General features: G+C 47.4%; 1 protein-coding gene across 4 annotated transcripts in view; it reads left to right on the top strand.

The window, feature by feature from the left end:
- The window catches only part of MYLK4 (myosin light chain kinase family member 4), a 91366-nt gene that overhangs the window by 13924 nt on the left and 52800 nt on the right, over positions 1 to 24642 (top strand). For 3 of the 4 annotated variants that reach the window (XM_036868090.1, XM_036868087.1, XM_036868088.1), the window contains exons 1-2: positions 2180 to 2327; positions 3578 to 3898. In XM_036868090.1, coding sequence (XP_036723985.1) covers positions 2325 to 2327; positions 3578 to 3898 — 324 coding nt within the window. In that variant the 5' untranslated portion in view covers positions 2180 to 2324. Of the gene's footprint in view, positions 1 to 2179; positions 2328 to 3577; positions 3899 to 24642 lie in introns of those variants that run through there. The other variant, XM_036868089.1, reaches the window with a different exon arrangement.

Raw genomic sequence — 24642 nt, 5'->3', positions numbered from 1 at the left:
CCAAAAAAGGTTGGGGACCGCTGCCTTAGAGCATCTTTAAAGACGTTCCAGTGATTTTATGGGTATGGACTTAGGGTGCTGAGGCTAGGTGGGTAGACCACAGTGGGTATGCATGCATTACCTGTTTTTCTTGGTGGTCAGTATTGTACCAGGCTGCTTGTCCTCTGTGCTGCCAGCAGCTAGAAATAGTGCGACACAGCAGAACTGCACTACTGTCATTTAATTTTAGAAGACAAGTAGCATGGGTTCTTTTAATTGACTTTTCCTTTAGGACAAATAGACATAATTAAAAACCTTCTCTCTAGTAATCAATTGACAGATGCTTACTGAATACATATTGTGCATGAAACTTATCTGCGTGTGACGACTTCCAAATTTATATCTCCAACCTGGACCTCTCCCCTGAAGCCTAGATTTCTATATCACAACCTGTTCAACTCAGATGTCTAATAGACCTGTCAAACACTGAGGGCCTGACTTTTTCCCCCAGAGTTACTCCTCCCATGACCTTCTCCATCCCAGTCAATGTCAACTCTCTCCTTCACGTGCTCAGGAAAAAATATAGAAAGTCATCCTTGCCTACCATCTTTCCTTCACTCCCTGTATCCAATCCATCATAAATCCTAGAGTTTCTAAATGGAATATGAAATCCTGGATGAGATTCCAACATAGAAAAGGGACATTAGGGAAGAACTCAATAAGTCTGAACAAAGTATGGAGTTTAGTTCATAATAATGTATCAGCACAGATTCATTCATTGTGACAAGTGTACTATACCCATGTAAGCGGTTAAAACTCCGGGAAATTGGGTGCAGAGCATAGGGGGACTCTCTGCTACCCTTTCACTTTTTACATTTTCTGTAGATCTTAAACTACTAATATGAAGAAAAAATATTAAGGAAATATGCAAAGGAGCAGTTTCTGCTGACTTCTGGCTGATTAGAGCCTGCGGCTGGTTTGCTGCAGCTGAGGGGACAGAAAGTCTGCTTCCACTGATTGGATGGTCTGGGTAGAGGGTACTGTCAAATTAGCCGAAGGCCATACACATGGTTTTCACTGGGTGTGGGGATTGGTCACCTTATCAGTACTTTTTCACAGTTTAATTACTCCAAGGAAAATTGATAACCTCAAATCAGTTCAGTCTTTTCATAACAGTTGTGTCACATAATTTATCTTTCACAATACATAATATTGTTTGGGTATTCTTGCTGAAGAGCAAAGTTCTCTAATCCTAGAGAAATACCCAACGTTTGGCTTTTTAAAGATCTTGCTATAATTCTTTATATGCTACTCAAAATGAAAACGTATTTTTATTTTATATGGAATACATTGATCTGAATTAAAAATAAGAAACTTTTTTTTGGAAAATCAAGAGGGCACTAGAGACTGGTGTTGGGTTGGGGAGTGGAGGGGTTGGCAAAGGCTCCGAAGAGGTGAAAGTTAAAGAATTGCAGGGTCGTCTGTATTATTAGTTTGATTTTCTGGGGAATCAAGGCTTTATGCAACTTCCATAAATCTAGGCATCCACTGCTGTTGGGATCAGGCAGGTGGTTTGCTGGCACTGGATTCTCTTTTCTTGGCCTGTGATGGAAGGCAGGGGAAGGCAGAGTGTCGCTTGTAGGGAGAGTTTATTACTGTTCTTGTAACTCCCCTTCATGCCTGTGCCTTTGAACTTTCCCTGCAGCTGTAAACAGCTGGAGCTGTTGCAAATAATTTTAAGGACTTGCGGAGTGCTTTGGCCATCAGAAGCTCTCTCCTACTGTAGTTGGATGTGTTCAAAGTGTAAGGTGGGCAAAAAAGGTGGCTGTGTGGTTCCCACAGCTAAACCCTCTGGCTGGAAGCGTGCCCTAAATGCCGAGTCTGAAACGGGCAGGAGAGCGGAGCGTCTGATGGCAAAAGACAAACGCAGCGCTGTAGTCCTGAGAGTGTTGGCACCCTGACGGGACAAGAAGGTGAAGGTGATACTTCATCCACTGTTACGGTCTGTCCTCTCCTTACCTGACCTCTGAAATGGAGCCATCGGCTTTGAAAAGCCTAGTGTCTAAAATTAATATTCTTCCCTGTCTGACTAAGAAGGCAACAGCTGAGCAACATGAGATCAAGGACCATCTGAGTTTAAACAGGGGCTCAAAGTGGCATTTGAGAGAGCGGATACTTCCTCTCAGAGTGGACACTTGTCTTTTCAGAAGACTTACTCTGACAGTGAGTCAAGACTTTTACCAGGGAATTGCGTAGTTGTTTTGAACTCTGCAAACTCCCTTTTATCTGCTGGAACTTATACTCTGCACTTGGAATGGTCTGGACCCCAGCATGTCCTCCTATAAATGGTAATTACTCTTATTTTCTGTCTTTCTACATCACCTTAAACAACAAGTTGTACCAAACTCCAGGTAGAGCTTAGCATTTATTATTTTCTCTGCAAAATTTTTATATCTTGGACCCAAGCTTTTGTTTTAATATGTTAATTTTTATGTGGCTTCCTGAGCCAACTTGAGTACCATCTACAATTACATATTAGATTTTAGTTGTAGTTTGTCTTAGACGTAGCCATGAAATCCTTATTTTAATAATAATTGTTTTCAGGGCAACTTGTAAGAACACTGATGTTGGTCTATAGTATATTTTACAGAGCTCTGGTTGATCCTGCTTACAGTTTAGTGTGTTTAAATGTAAGGTCTTTGTGTGGTTCAGTAGAATTTTGTAGAGCATTGGATTTTAAATAATTTGTAACTCAAGGTATTATTTTTACTAGTTGAGTGGAGAAAATGAAAGATGACATTTTGTGGAGCTAATTACAGATGATTTCAAACTGAGCAAAAGCTGGAAGAAGCAATTTCCAGAAAACCTCCAGCAGGGGGCCTCAGTAGGGAACCGGCCACAAGTTCTCATCAGTCTCCCCTAATGATCAGGAGATGCATAGGCACATACATACGCGTGGATCTTTAGTATCAGAGCAGTAGAACGTGTATTACTTACATTTGTAAGGGAAGTATTTCAAGGAAAGCACAAGGATGTGAAATCTTTGGTACTTAGCTGCTGATGAGGATGCAAAAAGAAAGGTATCTGGGAATCTTAATCTATGTGAGAGGATTATTAGGAGACAAAGTTCTTTTTAAAATAAACACCAAACCTTTTAAGATGTAGGCAGAGAGGGGCTCTGGAAATGGCTCCTTTGGTGGCGAGCACTCCTCCGAGGGCACAGAATTCCCACGGGGGAGCGCTAGAGAGCCCCTTCCTTACGCAGCAAGCCCTTCCCATCGGGGCCAGGAGGGGCAAAACCAGCAATCCAGTTAAACCCAGAGAAACTTTGTCTCCCATACTTATACCAGCCACTTGACGTAAACTTAACGTAAACACTTATTTTAGGTAATGAGGGAAAATTTTAGTTGCCCAGTGACACTTAAGGTGGCTTCTGACTGTTTGCTTTTGTAGAAGAAAGTGGGGAAGAAACCTTCTTCCTTCCAGAGTTCCAGCGTTGGAAACTCAGTATTGATACTTGCATTTCTCTTCCTAATTGTGGGTCCCTTCTGTTCGAATAGAAGCGACTTCTAAATTCCCAGTGGTCATTTTCCCACAGAGTCCAATGTGCGAGTCGGTGATGAGGACTCTTGTTTCTCCTCCTCGCGGTCAAGAGGGGGGCAGACTCAGAAGCCACGCCTGCGCCCTGATTTACAAGTCAGAGACAGAGGGGGACGAAAACCACACACCAGACAGGAACTTAGTCGGACTCACCACCACGATGCTAAAAGTGAAGAGGCTGGAAGAAATCAACACGTGTTACCATGGTGACCAGCTGGAGAAAATGGCCTTTTTTCAGTGCATGGAAGAGGTGGAGGAAGTGAAGTGTATTCTGGAAGAAAGTTCTAGTGAGCAGGATTCGAGATCTGGGAAGAGTGAGGTAACTGTGCTAATTTAGTCTCCTGAAAAGTGTCAGTTCTACTTTATCTTTTCTCACACAAAGCAATACCTGTCGCCATTTATACGGCCGTTTTCCGAGTCTGTTTGGTCACTTGTGTAGAGTTAAGGAAACTTCATGAACAGGCAAACTTCCATTCTGTTTCACGGAGGTTTACATACAGGTGGGTGCAGTGTCATTAGGGAGCCTTTGAACGTGCACCTCTCCCCTGCAGGCAGCTCCTCAGCCTGGTGGCTGGTTTACAGGTTACGAGGGTGAACGTATGGAAACACACGTTTCTTAGGAAGGATGGTTTAAAAGGATGGGTTTGGGCATGAAATCCAGAGAAGCACTGCGAGGGCCACAACTGCCCTGCAGAAGTTTCTAACTTCCTCAAGACCCTGAGGTCCTCGCTGTTGACAGTGGCGGTCAGAGTCAGGGACAAGCCCTTGCCGATGGCACACCTCGTGCAGAGCCCCATTCTGGCCACTAGCTCTTTGGCCGTTACTAAACCAACCTGGGGACTGCCTGTCTGAATAGTGGGGCCGTAGCTGTTGGAACATTGAATGTATGTAAAGCACTCAGCACAGGCTCTGTCACCAGGGTAGGCGTTTAGTGGGTGTCGGCCAGCCGCACCCCGTCCCCTGTCTGAGCTCGCTGGGTCTCCCTCACCATCCACGGAGCTCCCTTCCTGCCCGCCCGGCGTGGGCCTCGCTCTAGCACCTGCAATTGTTTGGAACTTGTTTGTCACCCTTCTCTGGATGCCCTCCTCAACGTCAGGACTTCACATCACTCCACCTTGCATTCTTGGCTGCTTTCCTGGTCACGGCACTGAATAGGCACCAAGAATGTTTGCGGAACAAACAGGTCTATTTAAGTGAGTCCTGCATTCTGGTTGAGGGCTGGGGATCATTATTTTTAATAATCAGGGCAAGTGATTCTTAGGTAGGTTTGGGATACATCCCTCTTTGTCTGGCTACTGTTCTGAAAACCCCTGTCCAGGTAGGAAGGGCATTTCTAACGATGCAATAGACAATGAACTAAAGCTGTTAGATGTAAAGGGCGGAGGAGTCTTTTCATCATGAGTGTGTAAAATGTACTGGATAGAAGAAACGAGTCAGGTTGAAACGTGGGTGTTTTGAGACCTCCACTTTCCTGATGAGCTAACGTCTTGTTCAGCAAACACCAAGAAGAAACTTCCACGGGCAAAATTTAAGTCAGATACGAGGGCTTCCTCATTAGAGCTGCTTTACAGTACAAATGAATGAACAGAAGAGTTTCCTCTTCTGTTCACTAATTTCTGTAGAACAGAGGAGACACAATATTCCTACAGGACGACTGTGAAATAACCAACTATTTGCAATAGTTTCTATGAATTTGATTATGTTTCCAGGACTGTTTTTCTCCAGGTTCTGTGATATAATTTTTGTAAGTAGGCCATATCTTTAAAGAGCGAAATGGTGCTAAGCAGAAACATGAACATTTTTAGGAAGAATTGTTTTTGTGGTGAACCGTTCCAGAATATTAGAAATCAAATGACTGGGAAGTTAAATGTTTTAGGATATTTTTGAGGGAAGCACTGAAAATGTTGTTCCTCAGAGACCCTAGAAGAACGTCCTTTGCGATTGGTCTGATGTCCCCTGTGTCACCTGGGCCCTGACGTGGGCCCTGCGGTCACTGCTGTGTGGAAGGTGGGGAGGAATGGCCATGTGTCCCATTCAGTTTCTTCTTGGTAAATGGCTCAGGGCCCAGAGATGTCAGCAGTCTCCCCGGCTCTCTGTCTCGCCTTGTGGAGGACGGACGGGCACACGGTCGGGAGGCGTGGAGCTCTTCTCTCTGTGTCTGCCAAGGCCCCGGCCCCGGGGGCCCTCGCTCGCCCAGTGGGTGGGTGCACGGGCGGCCAGCAGGACTGGCAGGGGTGGGCGAGGAGGGCCTTCCAGCGGCTCGGATGTCCTCCGGAATGCAGACGGAGCTGGACTGACTTGGCTCAGCCTCCTGCCGGGCCACGGGAGATCCTCACCACCCCACACCCTCCTCTCCAGGAACCATAAAAATGCTCGCATCGTTTTCCCACCTGGCTCCCTGTCTCTTTACCCCTCCTCTCCTTGAGAAGCTTAGCTCAGCTAACCGTAGTCGAGACCCTCCCTGCAGTACACCGACAAGAGTTTACACTGAACTTCAGACACTCAAGTGACACGCAAACTGTTCTGAAGGCTTGAGGCTCAATTTCTTTCTAGAAGAGTCTTTCCTCTCCTAAGAGGAAAAAATTATCTATGCATTCAACAACTTATGTTTGTTAACATAGTTTGGTGAAGCTCAGATTCTTCTTCTTTTCCTGCTCTTAACCAGGTTTTTCTATTTCACTCATTTTTCCTCCTCTGGATTTATTTTGAACTCTCTTCCTTCTTTTCCTCCGCTTTATTTTTTGTTGAATTGATTAAATTCCACACACTCTACTTTTCTACTATGTTTTGTTCCTTTTGTTTTCCAACTTTCCTTTTAATTCTGTTTTCAGATGACTTTTCTCATTCTTTTATATTCCAAAGGCTGTTCAAAATCACCTAAATAGTATAGCATTTTAAAGGCTTTTAGCAGATACACTATAATAAACTAGATCTAAAGCCACATAATATGGTGTTGAATAAAGTAAAACTTAAATAACTAATGTGGCACATATGAGTGATGAGTTTAATAGCTACTGTGTATGTACCATTAACTTGTAAATGATAACGGCTCTCATAACTGTAATTAGTATTACTTTTACACAATCAAATCCAGGTTTTCCTCTTTTGTTCATTCTCTATTACCTATCTAAATAAGCCCTGTGCTGCATTTCCCTCAGATCTAATTTGCTGTTTTGATACACACACACAAACACACACACACTTTCTGTTTGCTTAATGGAAGACCAAGGAGCTTCCGTTCTCAGACAACCGGAGGCCAAATCCCCGCGGTTGCGTCCGCCTTCCTCGGCCCGCCCCCATTTGCTGTATGCATCCCTGCTTTTTGTGCCCGGCGTTCGTTATCTGTGCTCATCTCCTGTCCTCTGGTTTCCCCCGCCTTCCTGAGACCCCTAGCCTCCTACCCTCCACCCCCAGGCGTGGTCCCCAGGGGAGGAAGGGAAGCTGTCGGGCAGAAGTGAGGACGGCCCCAAGGGGGCGGGGTCACAGCCCCTGGAATGTTTAACCGCTCCAAATGCTCCAGAGACCAAACAGGACAAGACAGTCAGTCATCAACAGGATGGGAACAGGCTAGAGTGGGTTGGGGCAAAGCGTGGTGGCAGTTGGCACATTGAATAGCAGGTGGCCTTTCCTGCCTAACCGCCATGAAATTGGACCATCAGCGGCAGTCACAGTGACTCTAACTTAGATCTCAAAATAGCGGAGCTGCGGGTGGAGGGGTTGTGATGTTTAGGGCTGCGTGTCCCCACCCCGTCTCTGTGCTCCTCGCCGGACCGCGAGGGCAGGAGGAAGCTCCCTGGCGGCGGCCCAGTTTCCGTGGTGCTAATTGTCCTTGAACTGGAGACGAGCGCATTCTCGGGGGTGTCACTTGTCGCCAGCCCGTCTCCCTCTGCCGCTGCACCTGTTTCAGATCTGTCACACGGGCCATCCTATTTTCTCCTTTTAAAGAGGCAGATTACTCGCTGATGGTGTAACTGGAAGCGTCTCCCTTGGGGTCCTGCAGAGCCCTGCGGGCTGGGCAACGCTCCTGCTCAGAGCAGGGTTTTGCTTGGGAAGGCGCTCGCGCCGGGCCAGGGGAGGGAAGGCGCTCGCGCCGGGCCAGGGGAGGGAAGGCGGGGATGGACTTGTCACTTAGAAGAAAAGGCGTCTGGATCGTAGGCAGCGTGTGCCTTCTCTCGTCTCCCATCCTCTGGCGTGTGCTCCGGTCCGTGATGACACGGGGAGGCCGCAGACAGGCGCCTGCCCTTGAGGACACGCAGGTAGTAACTCCGTCACTTTGAACTGCGGCGGATCTGTGTTACTGTCCTATTTGAGTGTTTCCAGCCAGGGAGTGGGCTTGCCCTGCAGAGGGGAGGCATGTCCCGTCTCAATCCTCGCCCAGGACGGCCGCCTTGGGGGTTGGGACCAGGAGAGGCAGGTGGCACACTTCATATGTCAACCTCTCCACCAACTTTCGGGGAATCTGGAGACAGCCATTCCTGACATGCACTATTTTTGTCGGTGAGAGCTAAGAATAATGTCAGCCTCTCTTCTTCTCTTACCTCTTACATGACTTAGGAAAACAAAATGGCACCAAAGCAAAGCATCCTTTCCCCTTATAGAGAAGTCTCTGCAAAAGCAGTGTCTGAAGAGTGATCACCTCTTCTGACAAAGCTACCGAGCACGGCCTTCCGTGCTTTTTCCTTTGAACTGTTGCCCCATGATGCCTTTCCTGTGATGCCGTAGCTGCTCTAGGAATGGAATTCTGTCAGGAAAACAGTGGAATTCTGTAAGAAGAGAAAGAATTCAGATTCTAAGGATTTTAGCTCTTCCCAACAGAGGGTATTCATATCTGGGAAATCAGTTCTTTCCACATATTTAATTCTTTTATCAATTAGCATAGATGAATTATTTTTAAGACAATATAAGGCAGTTTAGCAAACACTACAGGGAGCGTTTTGGATCCTTGTTCCCACAGGAAGTGGATTGACAACGGTACTCCGCATCTTTCTCATCACCATCTCCCCATCCCAGGGACCCCTCCCATGAAACCTTAATACCACAGACGCACTGTATTCATGTTCATGTATTATAGGTGTATCTGTGCTTTGCACATAAAAAGAGTAAGATTTTTTCACCCCTCCTAAGGAGTTAATTTTTACCTCCTTGGATATTGCCTGTGTTGAAAATGCATTAATTTGTGGTTAAAAAATTTCTGCAGGGGAGTTGGGTGATATATCCCTATACCTGCATATAAACGCCTGATTTGTATCTTATTCAACAAGAAACCACCATGGGGACTTCCCTGGCGGTCCAGTGGTTAAGCCTTCGTGCTTCCAACGCAGGGGGCCCAGGTTCGATCCCTGGTCAGGGAACTAGGATGCCACATGCCATGTGGCATGGCCAAAAACAAAACAAAACAAAACAAAAACAAACAAACTACCAGCTGTTCGTCCTGGTGGTGCTCAGAGGACCCAGAACTCAAGGAGTTAGGCTTTCGTGGTGGCCCTGCTCCTGTCCATGCACCTGACACAATAACTGTCGCTGTTGCCCGAGCGTCAATCATTTTTGGCTGTTGAGCACACCTCCAGTGGGAAACACTGTGCGCTTTCATCTTGCACAGGGAAAAGAATGGGTTACTCCCCTGGCTATGAGACATGGCCTCCAAGTGTTTCCCAGAGGAGAGGCTGACAGATAGCTGGGCTAATTAGGAGTGCTTTGGGTGTGTTTTTTTAAAAAAATAAATTTATTTATTTATTTATTTATTTATTTTTGGCGGCATTGGGTCTTCGTTGCTCTGCGCAGGCTTTCTCTAGTTGCAGCGAGCGGGGGCTACTCTTCGTTGCAGTGCGCAGGCTTCTCATTGTGGTGGCTTCTCTTGTTGCGGAGCATGGACTCTAGGCGCGTGGGCTTCAGTAGTTGTGGCACGCGGGCTCAGTAGTTGTGGCACACGGGCTCAGTAGTTGTGGCTCACGGGCTCTAGAGCACAGGCTCAGTAGTTGTGGTGCACGGGCTTCGTTGCTCCGTGGCATGTGGGATCTTCCCAGACCAGGGCTCAAACCCGTGTCCCCTGCATTGGCAGGTGGATTCCCAACCACTGAACCACCAGGGAAGTCCCCTAAAAAAAGTTTTTGTAACTTTTTAACTGTAAAGAAAATGTCTCTTAAATCAGGTTGTACAACACATCCTCTTGTTTTTTTCCATTGCTAATGATTATTTAGAAATGTATGCAACCTCTTGTCTTAGAAGTTTCTACAAGTGTGTAGTTTTAGGAGCTGCCTTTTCAGGGCATCAGAGAATCCTATCTGGATGTCGGTCTCCATTCAGGACATAGAACAATTGAAAGGCTTCCCAATATCCTGGGGGCAGCTCCCTGCCCGTGTGAGATTCTGGGAGTCCCAGTTTATGTTTGTGTCATTTCAGGTTCTCAGAATAATTAAAGTTGTGATAGTTTCATATCATTTGGTGTACTATGAAAAAAATATCTTATTTTCTCTCTCTAAAAGTTAAAGCAGGGTAGCAAAATATATAAATATTGCAAATCAAGTCTCTGTTCCTAAGTAAGAAAATGATTAGCATATTGATAATGAAATTCCTAAATACAGTTGACCAAACTGTGTCCTGATCCACTTACCCAAGACATGATGGTTGTAAAAAGCACATTTATCTATCAGTGTTTCCCGGACTTCAGTTTTTCTCACACCCCTTTCATGATTTTTGCTACATCTACGTACTACTTTTACTCTTATTAGTTAATATTTTCACAAACCAAGTCATTAAAAATTTTTAGCAAAAGCAAGAATAGAGTGGAATCATGTTTTTTTAAAAAATAAATTTATTTATTTATTTATTTATTATTTTTTTTGGCTGCATTTGGGTCTTTGTTGCTGTGCGGGCTTTCTCTAGTTGCAGCGAGCGGGGGCTACTCTTCGTTGTGGTGCGTGGGCTTTTCATTGTGGTGGCTTCTCTTGTTGCGGAGCACGGGCTCTAGGCATGCAGGCTTCGGTAGTTGCGGCACGTGGGCTCAGTAGTTGTGGCTCGCGGGCTCTAGAGCACAGGCTCAGTAGTTGTGGTGTGCGGGCTCAGTAGTTGTGGCTCACGGGCTTTGTTGCTCCGTGGCATGTGGGATCTTGCCGGCCCAGGGCTCAAACCCGTGTCCCGTGCATTGGCAGGAGGATTCTTAACCACTGCGCCACCAGGGAAGTCCCTGGAATCATGTTTTAGATGTGCTTATTCTAGATTTTCAAATACACAATAACACACATATATAAATTTTAAAAATGGTTTATTAGTTCACAACCGAAAGTCACCCCAAAGCCCTAGTAAGGAGGTGATGCCACGTCAGCCGCTGGACACTGGTCTCGGGGCGCTGTGTCCAGGGCTTTGTCCTGGGCCACTGGGCACTTTGGGCTTTATTTCTGACTTTCCGCCCCAAACATAGAGATGATAACAAAGATGGGCGGGGGTGATAAGCAGACAGCAGTGGAGAGAAGAGAGGCCCAAAGTCTCCGCTCTGGACACAGACACATAGAAACCCCTAACAGGTCAAATTCAGCCAGTGCCCCTCGCGTGCTGGCCCCGGTTCTCCCTGCCATCGCTCCTGAGGTCCCAGCAGAAAGCGGCGCCGAGTCGGGAGCTCGAGTGCAGATGCTGGGATTGTCCTGGGAATCGACTTCAGGGAGTGGGAGTGGGAGCGGGAGTGGGGCCCGGGGGTGTGAAACAAGGGAGCCCCGAAGGCCGCATCGCCCCCTGCCATTCCAAGGGCCGTCCGCAGGGTGACAAACCCCCAGCATTTTCAGTTGCGTGTGGGTGAACCGCACCCGTCATTTACAACTTTTGATCAGGGAAAGACGTCTGATTGGCTAGTCCATTGACTGTGTGCAAACGACAGGCTGGCAGCCCAGACCTGCGGTGTGAGAGTGGCTCCTGGCTTCGTGTACCCCGGATCCCAAGGAGCGCAGGCCACTGTGGCGTTTCTGCGATGGATGGGATGTTAAAGGAGGTCGGGGGCCTGGGAAGCATAGCTCCCGAGAGACCTTGGAGGTCAGCTGACCCAGGTCCTTCTCTGAGGGAACTCAAAGCCCAGGAGAGGTAAAGGGGGCCTGTCCCAGGGTCGCTGCATCGAGGGACTGTCCTTTCCCCATGTCCAGCCACGTCCAGATCAGAGGCTGCCTTCTTCACAGGGGGCTGGGCCACCCTAGGCGAGGCCGCTGTCACGTTCCTGCTGGCCGTTCCCACGCGGACCCGGCACGGCAGCCGTGGGGCAGCCCCTGGATCAGCGGGCACAGGCCCTGCGGGCCCCTCGCAGGGTGGCCGAGCGTCAGGCGGGCCTGGCCTCGGCCTTGGTGCCACCTCTTCCTGACTCCCCTGCTCCCCGGCTGCTGCCCTGGGAACAACACCCCAGGCCTCAAGCTGGGAGCTGGGCTCTGTGTGACAAGGAGCCCGTTAGAGGGCTCAGGTCGTGACGGGGCAGACTGATGCCCGGTCCGCGGTCAGGAGTCAGGAAGTTCTGAAAAGAGGCAGAGACCAGGCTGGAAGTGAGGGGCGTGTGAGCCCAACCTGGTTTGTCTAGTGGACCTTCAGCTTGTAGGGTTTGCACTCCAAATGTGAGCAGTGAACACGGATGCCACCTTTCCTTTCCTGATGTTTTTTATACCGTTTAGGGCTTATCCAAACTAAATTAGGATAGGAGTAAGTGTAGAAATGAATTATAAAGACAAGATTTTAATTCATAATTTTTTTTTTTCTGTGTCCCAAAGAAAGGTCTCTACCTTCTGTACAACGTAGACGCTTTATGATGGTGCATCCCCTTCCAGCCATACGATTCTGAGTCGAGTTGTGCTCTGTTTGGGGTATGGCAGGGCACAGGCGGAGCCCTGGGATATTGACTGTGGAGATCTGACAGGCAGACTGCCCACCCCTGGCAGGTGCTGCTCTACCCTGGGCCTGTCCCAGGGCACCTGTCGGTTCCGGGGCCCACGTCCAGCTTGGGTGTCTTTGAGTCCAGTGTATATATGGTTTGCAGGATGGCTCCCCAACCTGAAAGGGGTCTGAGCTCCCTCGGATGCCAGGGGGCAGGAGGGGAGGTAGCGGGAAGTGAAGAGTTTACGTGGAGCTTCCAAGTCTCCCAGAATCTGCCGAAGGCCCTGGCCCTCCCCTGAATCTCTCAGGCCTCTACACTTCTCGGGAGAGAGCTTTAGAAAGCACCACGGGTGTGGCCTCAGAAGACGCTTATCACGCTGTCCAGCCTGAATCCTAAGGAGGGTCCCAACAGCCCCGGGGGTTTTCACAAATGGTCCAGAGAAGGAGAGGCTGGACCAGCCAAGGGGAACACGTGATGAATCTACTCTGTCCAGCTCTGTCTTTCCCTGGGACCAGCAGTTCTCAAAGTGAGGTCCCTGAACCCACCAGGGGACCCTAAGACTCTTTTAGAGGTCTGCACGGTCAAAACTATTTTCTGTTCTATTCTAATATTTTTGCTTTTTTTCACTGCCTTGACATCTGCACTAGTGACAAAAAGGCAGTGGTGGGTAAAACTGTTGACACCTCCACACAAAATCAGGCCGTGGCACCAGAGTGTACTAGTAACCACAGCACTTTTCACCGCCAGACACTCAAAGCTTTAGTTTTCGTTTTTTAAAGAGCCAGGTTTCCTTAAGAATGTACTTGGTGAAGCAGGAATATAAATGCTTTTAATCAGCCTGTATCGGAGTCTAAGAATTCACGTAAATCTTTGTGCCTAGATTCTATATTAATTTACTCAGTGAAGAATCACTGAGCTCCCACTGAATGAAGAATTTCCAGTAATCGTTGCCGAATGCATCTCCATTTGGAGGGCAGACACTTGAGACCCAAGGACCAGAGCAGTTTCCCTTACTGGTGGTCACTGATGATCTCAAAAAGAGGCAGAATCTGATGAAACGAGATCATTTATTTAAAGGGTACACATGGTCTGCAGCTCAACACACCTACACAGAGATGTTTATGTTAGGGTCTTCCTTTAGACTACTTGGCGATCTCTACTTATTTCGAAATTTAAAAATGGATGACGACGAGCGTAAGGTCTCATTTCTTCCTAACCTTCTGGAATGAGCATGTTTAATTGATAGGATAATATAGGTAAGTCTCTACATTCTTAAGGCTGTGTTTGCATTTTACCTACTTAGGATTTATGCTTCAAACTAGGGTCTATGTATTTACCTGTTTTATTTAACAAGCATGTAAATGGCCCTCACTGTGTGTCAGACCCTGTTTTAGGCACTTTACGGATATGAACTCATGTAAACCTTGTGGGCACGACTTTGATCAGCTCTAAGGATGATAGTGAGGGTCACTAGCCCTTATGTTGTGTTTGTCACGCTCCCGGCGCTGCACTGAGCACTTCTCATCCCCGTTAATCCTCACAATGATCCCATGAATTTGGTATAATTATCATCTCTGTTTTGCAGATGAGTAAACTGAGGTCAGGAACTTGCCCAAAGTTATGCAACTATATACCACGATACCTCTTTTTGAATGGATTAGTTAGCCCAACACATGAAACAGAGAACTAGGGTTATTTGTAGACCATTTAACTGGAATTTATTTTTCAGAAATTAAACATTAAGTATTTGAAAACCACCTCTGATGAATTTTCTAAGGACAGTTTGTATTATCTTCACATTATCTGAAATACATTTCACCTTTGGTGATTGTTTTGTTTGGTTGTTCTGTTCCGTAAGGCAGGGGTCCCCAACCCCCGGGCCACGGCCCAGTACCAGTCAGTGGCCTGTTAGGAACCGGGCCGCACAGGAGGAGGTGGGGGGAGGGGCGGGCGAGCGAAGCTCCATCTGTATTTACAGCCACTCCCCATCGCTCGCATTGCCGCCTGAGCTCCGCCTCCTGTCAGCATTATGGTGAGTTGTATAATTATTTCATTATATATTACAATGCAATAGCAATAGAAATAAAGTGCACAGTAAATGTAATGCGCTTGAATCATCCCCAAACCATCCCCCCTCCCCGCCCCCTCGTCTGTGGAAAAATTGTCTTCCACGAAACTGGTCCCTGGTGCCAAAGAGGTTGGAGACCACTGCCTTAATGCAAACGCAGCCAGACTGGGTAGATAGATAAACACGGGCTAGTTTCTTTTTCTCAGCAAATTGAGTCTCTTCTCTGGAACCAATGTAACAGTGACCTCCAGTGGGAAGAAGTTACAAAAGTTACTGCAGCCCTGCCATGAGGCCAGAGCAGCTCTGGGTAATCCAGTTGGTTTTTAAAAATTGTTTAAGTAATTATTTAATTGAAGTATAGTTTGATTTACAATATTAATTTCAGATGTACAACATAGTGATTCAATGTTTTTATAGATTATACTCCATTTAAAGTTATTACAAAATAGTGGCTATATTTCTCTGTGCTGTACAATATATCCTTGTTGCTTATCTGTTTTATACATAGTAGTTTGTTAATTCCATACCCCTTATTTGCCCCTCCCCCTTCTCCCTCCCCTTTCATAACCACTAGTTTGTTTTCTATGTCTGAGAGCCTGTTTCTGTTTTGCATATCCATTCATTTGTATTATTTTTTTAGATCCCACATATAAGTGATATCATACAGCATTTGTCATTCTCTGACTTATTTCACTAAGCATAATACCCTCTAGGTCCATCCATGTTGTTTCAAATGGCATTATTTCATTCTTTTTTAAAGCTGAGTGATACTCCATTGCATATATATACTACATCCTCTTTACCCATTCATCTCTTAAGGGACACTTGGGTTGCTTCCATATCTTGGCTATTGTAAAAATAATGCAATTATGAACATTGGGGTGCATGTATCTTTTCGAATTAGTGTTTTTGTTTTCTTTGGCTATATACCCAGGAGTGGGATTACAGGATCCTACGGTAGCTATATTTTTAGCTTTTTGAGGAATCTCCATACTGTTTCCCACAGTGGCTGCACCAGTTTACACTCTCACCCTCCCAATTGCTGAAACCAGTGCCTTGAGGCTGCCGCCAGCCTGTCCTCAGCCTGTGATTCCTGGACAGAGGAGGGGCCAGGAAACAAAACATTGGAACTGATGATTTTCTCAAACATGTAATAAGGCTGCAAAATTATAAACTAAATGCTGTTTGTCAGCGTGCCATAAGCTACTTAATTTGTTTGTTATACAATACGCGACAGTTTCTATATTCTCTGTACTTTATTAATCATAGTTGAGTCCTGCCTACTGATTGGAATTGAGTTTCCACTAAAGATAGTGGACGATGGATCAGGAAGGTGGATAATCCAGGGCTATCTTGTTCAGCTTTTACAGTAGAATTGATACGTGGTATTTTTGCAGGTGCTTGTACTTAATAGTGAGGAGCTACAAGGTGAGCCGTTTTTACTGTGCACATAGTTTAGTGTAAGACCACAAGCTTGGATTTCATTTCTGCCTTTTGCTGCCTTTATGACACCGAGCACATTATTCAGCCTCTCTCACCTACTTCCTCATCTGGGGTTAACAATACCGACCCCACAGGGTTGTTGTGTGAAGTAGTTAATGCGGTGCTTGGCATAGAGAGAGGGCACCACAGACAAAGCAGTAAATGTTTATTCTTAGCAGCAGCTGAGCCTTTACGCAGCAGTGGCGTCTCTTCTGTGGCCTGACCTCTTTCCTACTGAGAGCCCCGCACTCCAGTTCCCGAGGGACTTTTCCCCTCTCCTGTCTTTCCACCCAGAATTTCCTTCCAGGTTTCCTGGTGACTGGGTTGGAAACCTCAGTGATCTTGACCTCACTGTCTTGTACTATTGACCCTTCCTCCCACTGTCACATCCTGTCAAACACCAAATTCTGGATGTGACTTCTTGAAAGGTTTCTGACATCTGGGATGATGGCAAAATGAGTTAGTATTTCTCTCACTGTCATCCAAGGATGTGTACAGATGAGATGCGTGATCTTCAGAGATCCCAAGGCAGAGAACAGCACTCCATCCAGGCCGCACGAATCCCCTCTCAAGAGGCCCAGCTATTCACAGGACCGTAATGGGAACATGACTTGGAAAATCACCAAATGCTTAATGGTTGGGTTGTGTTATTTGAAAAACACAGAAAGATTTAGCAACGTGGGCTTATTAGAACATGAGAGAAAGCAGGACTATTTATTTTATTGAACATGGTTTCCACCATGACATGGGAGCGGGGCAGTGCACAGTAGTTCAGGCCTGACGTAGTTAGAGTTTACAAAGATTTACAAACCCTCAGATTAGAACAGTTATGGTCACCGGTGTGATAAAAGGGCAGGAGGGGTTCCACTGGTGTCCCGTCAGGAACCTTCGTCTCTTGATATTTCAAATGGTGATTGACCAGACCCCACTGAGCCAGCTGTTGAACACCCTGCGGGAAGCTGCGTTCTCCGCCTCCCCACCCTCTGTCCCTGGTCCCAAGCTCAGTGGGCCACACAGAGTTTATTACAGAGCTGTGTATTCTGATGCAGTTATCTGGGGATTAAAGGGAAGAGGGGACAGTCACCTGTCGTGATGTCTGAAGCGTCAGCTTGTCTCAGCAGATGATGACCTAAACTGAAGCCCATCAGCCCATTTCCCGTTATTCTATTTTAATATTATGTGTTTGCACAATCAACATCATCTTACGTGGGATTATTAATATTATTCCCCAACACATAATATTGGAAATTCTCAATGCACGTTAGAACATTAAAGGCTCTGAGAGGTTCCGCTGCTAAAACAACAACAACAAAGCCGTTTTTAACCAGGCACATGGGAAGCATTCAATAAATGTTAACTCATATCTGAAATGTTATTAGTATTATTTATCCTAAGAGCTTTCAGAGTTTATTTGACCACTGAAGTCTCTGTTTCCTGACTCATATCCATATCGCAGGGTGCCGCCAGGTGCACCTGCGGGAAGGCTGGTTTAGAGAAAACCGATTATTGACTTGGGTATCAGAGACCCAGATTCAAGTTCCCGTGGGAGCCCTTACCAGCTGTGTGACCTGAGTCTCCATCCGTGGTTCACCAAAGTGGTGTAATGATGCCAACCTCGCAGGAGAAGTTTAGGATGAAATGAGCTAATCCACCTGTTAGCAAGTGGCTTGGTGCCTGGTGCAGAGATGTGACCCAAATGTAACTTCTGTTCCCACTTTTTTACCTTTCACCACACCTTTCCTCATTCTCTCTCCTCTCCTGTGCCTTTTGGGATCCTTCTGTCCTTCAAGGTCAGATTCAAATCCCAGCACAGTTGATTCTAATCCGACCTCCCCAGTTTGCACTGACTACGTCATCCTTTAAGTACACCGTTTAAATACCCTGTGCCATTTGTGTGGGTAGTTTTGATGCCCTTTCTGGTAGTTACTCAGGTTTGGCCTCTGCCCCTAAAAAGCTGGGGCTCCTTCCCCATGGGGATCGTTCCCTGTATTTCTTTGTATCCTTCACAGTACCTGTATTACGCGTGTCCATTTTCATTTGTGTTCTAGTTATTACCAGCACAGTTTAGGGACAGTTTCGTATTTTAAGCCTTTGAAGTGAGGATAATTATTAGTATACTTATTTCAAATATTCAAACAAAGTAATGAGTAGGGCGAAGCTCCAAATAGCAGAATATTTGGAATAATATTGGTGTGGGAATTTTCCCCACGAGTTCCAAGAGGATGTGCTTGAATGAAATTTTCATCATTTCTAGACTGTCAGAGTCGACTTTGAGAGGTCAGTGTGATCTGATATACCCGGGCTTTCTTCATTTACCCAGGGATCAGAGTGTCCGTAGTAACAGGAAACCTGTAGCTCTGGCTGCCTTCTGCCTCTTTCTCTCAAGTCAAAATTTGTCTATCAGCTTGTTCTCTGAAATGGCTCTCATAAAATTGAGTGAAACGTGTTTACAATTATGGCCAAGAGGCATTGTATAGATTCTGCAGTCCATTTTGAGATTATCCAAGAAAGAGTAAGTTAATCTGAACATAGTTTTCATTTGTTTGTTTCTTTTATGTATTCTAATCTTTGACAGTTGCTGTTTTACGTGTGATGAAGATGGTCATTCACCACAAACTGGACTTTTTTTTTACTCAAAGAGTGGTCCATGGCTCTCCAGCATCACCTGGGAGCTGGTTAGAGATGCAGACTATCAGGTCCCACCCAGACCTGCTGGGTAGGAATCTGCATCTGAACAAGGTTCCTGCTCATGTGCGCATTAAAGCGTAAGAAACAGTAGAATGTTTGTTATCTTCTGCAATTGAAAAATGAAGGGTTAATTAAAGTTTAGTGTAAAAAAATGCTGAAAGAAAAACATTTACTACCACAGTTGTGAATAATGCTTACATATTATATACATACAAACATATCCAGAATGCCAGTGTATATGTGTGTATATATGTGTGTGTGTGTGTGTATAGTGTATATATTCTTCCAGGAGTCTGTCAGGCTGTTTCTTGGGAACCAGGCAAAATCCTTTCTTGAACATTTTAAGAGCATATTTTCCTTGATAAAATAAATATGTCTAATAATAGTTCTTTCCATTAGATTTCCCAGCAGACAAAATACAAAACTTGTACTGTGGCCAGTTAGATAAGCTGGGGTGAGGGACGTGTGAGGTGCTGGGCGTGGCCTGTCTCCCTGTGAAGGTCACTGGGCCTCTCAGATGGGTCTGGACCCCGAGCTCCTCGCCCATTTGAAAGGCGGGGGCCCATGATGAGCCACTGCGTCATGGAAAGTCCTTGGTCTGCCCTTGTCTGCGAAGCAGCAGGTGGTCTAATTGAAAGTGTGCTGAGTAAAGGGGTAATCTGTGAGATTCATCTTGTGACTGAGTCCCTCTTGCGGGCTTTCTAGTGTGTAGACATGAGCATGTGTGTGCGGAGCGGCTGGATCCATTGCGTCTACTTAGGACGGCACTGCTTGCGAAGCTCCCGGGGTCAAGAGGAAAGGTCACTGTGTCTGGAGCTCGTGGGTCCATCCGGGCTGGGCTCCTCACTTTGGATGAGTGACCTTGACTTTGAGCGAGCTGGGTGGCCCTCTGATATTTGTTTATCCAGGACAGCATCTCTCAAACTCTCCTGCGGGTGAGCACCAGCTGGATGCTTGGCAAACGCAGATCCCAGGTCCCTAAAGCCACTGCAGCGGAGTCCCCATGAGGGAATGTGTGCTTCTAACGGCCGTCCCGGGGATTCTTGGGAGAAGTGCGGTCGGCTGGGCCCCTTCTAGGGACTCCATCTGACTCCTGCCTGGCTCACTCTCCTCTCTCGGAACTTGTTATAACTGGCAACTAAAAAGATGATAATGTGTCTTTGCTGGGGGTTGGTTAGGCCATAAAAAATATATTAAACTTGAAATATTTGATCTCTCTGTGCGATGAGTACTCATCACCCACCTCTTCTAACTAAGTTAGTCTTGTGACCACTCGGGTTTCCTCATCTGTGGAATAAGGCTGATCACAACACACGTGTTAGAAGGTTCTCGGTTCTGAGAGTTACATGAATGTTGGCTGATGTCACCGAGTTTCTTGCCCCTCCAGTGCTCGTTTGGTCTCTGGGGATTAAGAATTCATGGGAAACTGTGGCAACGCTAGTTTAGGTATATATTTCCGTTCCCACCATAACTCTTTTATCTTTGCGTCAGTTGTATCAATAAATGTTTTGTGGGATTAGTTGGGGTAGCAAAAGAGGTTTCACGAGGGTAAAACCAACAGATTAAAAATCATCTTAACAGAAGGAAGATGTTACACAAGGTTTGAAGAAGAAATGACAGTCCTGTTGCCATGCGTCCCAGCAGGAAGGGCCCGTTTCTGTGAAGAATTGCAATAAAGTGGACCTTCCTTGAATCGACTTGAGAACCTGAATGAAATCCAACCCGAGAGTTCTTACTAAACGAGTCCACAAATAGATGGAGAGAGCACATGGGGACAGGGTTGGTCAAGGGAGGGTGTGAGTGAAGGAATGTTTGGGAGGAACAGCCAAGCGTAGATGGAGAGAAGGCCAAGCTTTCTGCAGCCCGAGGTCACTTTGAGCAGCAATGAAGCACCAGTGCAGTCCCTTTGGCCATTCTTGCAAAACCCGCTCGATTTCCAGTTTTAGGGCCTTAGCTAGCAGCAGACTCAGTTCCCCTCCCAGAATGCTGGCCCACACCTGCCCTAGGTGCTGGTGGCCTCGGGGTTCCCTCAGCACGGCTGGCACAGAACAGCAGTCCTAGGGCGCTTTGGAGCTGGCAGCAAACTCTGTCAAGGCCAGGGCCCAGCTCAGATGGTTGCTCAGAACGTGGGACCCAGGTGGGAACATCTGTGACCAGAAATGCAAGGACTTGTACCGTGCTGCTCAGGCGAAGTGGAAGAATTTACTAAATGCCTCCCAAGTGCCCAGATACCCCCTAGGATCTACAGAGGAGGACAAAGAAATGCCCATCATGGTTAGCTGTCGGACCTACAGCGATTCCCGTGGCTTGCTGAGCAGGTGGCACAGGAGGTTAGTGACGTTGCTCTCCTGAGAGCTGCTGGGCAGATACACCCAGACTGTGTAGAAAACGCTTAGCACTGTGCCCGGTACACAGCGAGTGCTCAGCAAACGGCGATGTCACTACTGTTCCTATCACTCTAGAAGCTCATCATCTAGTTGAGGGTGAAATGTTGGATTGTATGAATCTGGAAGAAAACAAGATGGGCAGTTCAAGCGTGGTTCTTGCGGACAGTAATTCTCCAAGAATGGGAATTCTGGCTGACTTCCTGGGACAGTCCTGCAGATGGGCCCGTTTAGGGCTTCCTCTGCTGTCACTTAGGTGAGCAGAGTGGGTCACTCCAGGCTGTCAGGTGGGTGCCTGCTGACCCCTCACTGCTGTAGGAGGGTCATATCACGGCCAGCTATCTCGATGGTCACCCTGTCTTTGCTGCCACTTTTCTTGGCCGATCCCCTTAAAAGGCTAACTTCAGAGCCGCATCTCCAGGTCCTTTTGGAATAAAAGATAAAATAGGTACATAGAACTGAACTCACAGAGTCTGGCATTCATCCATCTCACTGATATTCCCTGAGCACCCAGTGGGTGTGTGTGTGGGGGGGGGCGGTGAGGCCGGACACCGTGGTGAGAAGCACGGGGCTCCCCTCTCCCCCGCAGTCTTACAGAGAAGCCAGGCAGTGGAAGGGTGCAGAGGGCTGAGAGCAGGGCAGATGCGGGGGCTTCCCTAATCTGTGGGCGTAGGGAAGGCCTCCTAAGCTCACACCTGAAGCGTGGGCAGGAACAGAGCCAGGGCAGCATACAGGAGGAGCCCAATAAAGCTCAGAGTGAAGGAGGGAGGAAGGCAGTGGGAGATGGAAAAGACGCCCGTGCGGACTGACCGGCCAGAGCTGAGACAGGGGTACCTCTGGGCTGGCCGCAGAGCCGATACCAGGGGGCCCGTTTCCGCCCCGTGGTCAGGCCCACTTCCTGCTAACACCCCTGCCGTTTTTTTATCAGCCCCGAAAGCTAATTCTGGTAGTTCTGGGCCTCGTTCCTAGGACTTCTTAGAAATGAGATTATACTTGGTGCCATTTCCCTTCCTTCTGAAGTTACTATTGCTATATTTTTAGCATGTTTTAGGGGAGTAAAAAGAATTACTTACCTCTAGTTTTCCATATAACCACTTCTGATGACTGCCCCTTAAAGACTCTTTTTCCAGGCTGTCCAGACTGAATTAGCTTTTCTGTGAGAAAAGGTCTTTCGTGGTTTATAAATTTTAATGCAGGACGCTAACTGCCAGGATATTTTTGGACCACGACCAGGGCTTTAACCAACCTCCCTTAACGATGAAACGAGTCAGGCCTGCGCGGCACCTGGACACAGTGGCTCTTTCATCATCCGCGTTCAAAGTCATGACACCTCCTGGCTTAACCTCAGGATGTCAAGAATTTTCTTTTAAAACCTGTTTCCTGGAAATAGGTCTTTGCTGTGCCAATGGATAATTTTTCACTTCATATTTTTTTAAGGTGCATAAATTCTATTTTTTCCCCTTGCAAAAAAAAAACACCAAAAAAAAAAAAAAAGCAGCGTATGTGGGGGGCACGGTAAGAGTCTCCTTTGTATGAAATAGTACAGGCCATCCCTGTCCTGGATTTTTAAATATTTCATTAGCAGCTAGGGACTCTTACACTGCCCCATTCATTCCCTGCTCCTCCTCAGACACTGGACTGATTATTTTGATTAAAAGTGCTGAGTAAGAGAATGTGGCCTGAGAATTAGCCTCTTAAGTAAATGCCAGAGCCTTTAACCACGGAGGGACCTGCTTCTGTGGCTATTTAGAGTTCTTTAGTCGATGTGCAGTTAAGGAAAGCTGGGTGTTTGAGACTTGACCCCTTCCTCTGTTCTCTCGCCCATTCTCCGCCCGTCCTCCTGGGCTAGAGGGTCACGCCAGGCTGGCAAAGTCCTGTGGTACAAAGTTTTCCAAACTGCTCCCCCCAGGGCAGTAGATTTGTGGGGACATCCTTCCATGTGCCCGGTGGCCTGACATCCTGGCCAGCCGACGACGCTTACGGGAGAAGAAGCCCCTTTCGTGGGCTCAGCCCCGAGGTGGAGAGCTCAACCACAACTGGCTCTCAGCCCCCCTTCCTCCCCCCGAGCCCCGGCAGCTTCGCTCAGCGTGTGAAGCGCACACCGTGGATGTCTTGCTGGCACGACGAGCTTTGTTCTTAGCCAGCTGACCACTCACTCCTGTTGAACTGCTGAGAGTTTATTCCTAAGACTCCAAGTAAAATAACGCATTTGCGAAAGACTGTGGTGGGTTTCCTGGGAAGGCGGTGCTCGAGAGGGGAGGAGAGGGGGCATCTGAAGGTTGCCGACCGCATCCCCACCTGGACGAGGTAAAGCTGCTTGGCCCGGAGCTCCTGCTGGGAGCAGTTGCTCCAGTGACCCTTCTGGGTTAACGTCAATGAAAAATCACAGAGACCACTGCCCCGGGGTAGGTTTTAATAGGCTCTTTTGTAGTTTGTCAAAAACCGCTTTCCCAGGGGTCTTGGTACTAAACGCTCAAAAATGCCCCGGAGGAGGGAACAAAATGAGGCCTTCAGCGTCTGCCCAGGAGGTTCAGAGTCACTAAGACACATCCGATGAACTGAGCCCACAGTCCAGAAAGGGTCCCAAGAGGCCTAACGAGGGTGTCTGGCCCAGGGCTGCAGGCAGGGGCTCGGGCAGGGCTGCCAAATAAAGTTCAGGACCTCAGTGAAATTTGAATTTCAGAGAAATAATGCATCATTTTTAGCGTAAGTATGTCCATGTAATATTTGGGACATACTTATACTCAGAAGTTACTCGTTGCTTCTCTGAAATTCACATTTCACGGGGCCTCCTGTCTTTTCAGTTACATTGTAACAGTGCACAGCCTGTGAACAGGCTGCCCACGAGGTGCTTTGTGACGGTGGCCATGAGCTGACCCTGGAACCCGGGAGCCAGGTGTGGGCACAGCTGGTGGGCTGGAAACGGAGGGAGTGGAGGCGCCCGTGCCCACTGCTGGGGCACCAGTGTCCTTACAGATCTGGGTGCTGTCACAGCCCAGCAGAAGGCAGGGACAGAGGCGGAGCTCAGACACCGGGGGCCTGCGGGCACCATGGGTGGTCTCTCGCCTGGGTTGGGGGGTTGCAGAGAGTGGCTGACTGGGAGGCGGGGGCTTGACAGATTGATTTGAAAGTCAAGAAGAAGGAGATGTGACTGTCCTGGGTTTCCACGTTGGTGAAGAGAAGCCGGCCGGGTACAGAGGACTTTTGGTCACCGTGATAACCAGAATGGAAGAGAAATGCATTGGAGGGCCCCCCGCTTGGTTCTGGAGTCCCCCCAGCTTGGTTCTGGAGTCCCAGCCTAACCTGGTGGGAAAGTCACAGGTAGAAGAAGGGGCCCAGCAGGCTGGGTAAGACGGGAGGTGGCAGGAGGTGAGGATGGAAAGGCAGGCGGGCTCAAGGCCCCGAGGTCCTGATAAAGGGCTTAAATCTCCTCAAGGCTGCGATTGCCAAACTTTCTTATTTTTAAGCTCTTTCTTCAAACAATACAGGATGAGTTAAATTAAAGAGATACAAGTGGCCCCTCCAGACTGGTGGGGTGCAAACCTCCCTTCTGCAGAGAGCAGTAAGGTTTCACTGACTCCCCACGCCCTACGTACGAAGAC

Source organism: Balaenoptera musculus, chromosome 11 (genome assembly GCF_009873245.2).
Source record: "Balaenoptera musculus isolate JJ_BM4_2016_0621 chromosome 11, mBalMus1.pri.v3, whole genome shotgun sequence".
Classification (NCBI taxonomy): Eukaryota; Metazoa; Chordata; class Mammalia; order Artiodactyla; family Balaenopteridae; genus Balaenoptera; species Balaenoptera musculus.
This window is presented reverse-complemented; position numbering and strand designations above follow the sequence as displayed.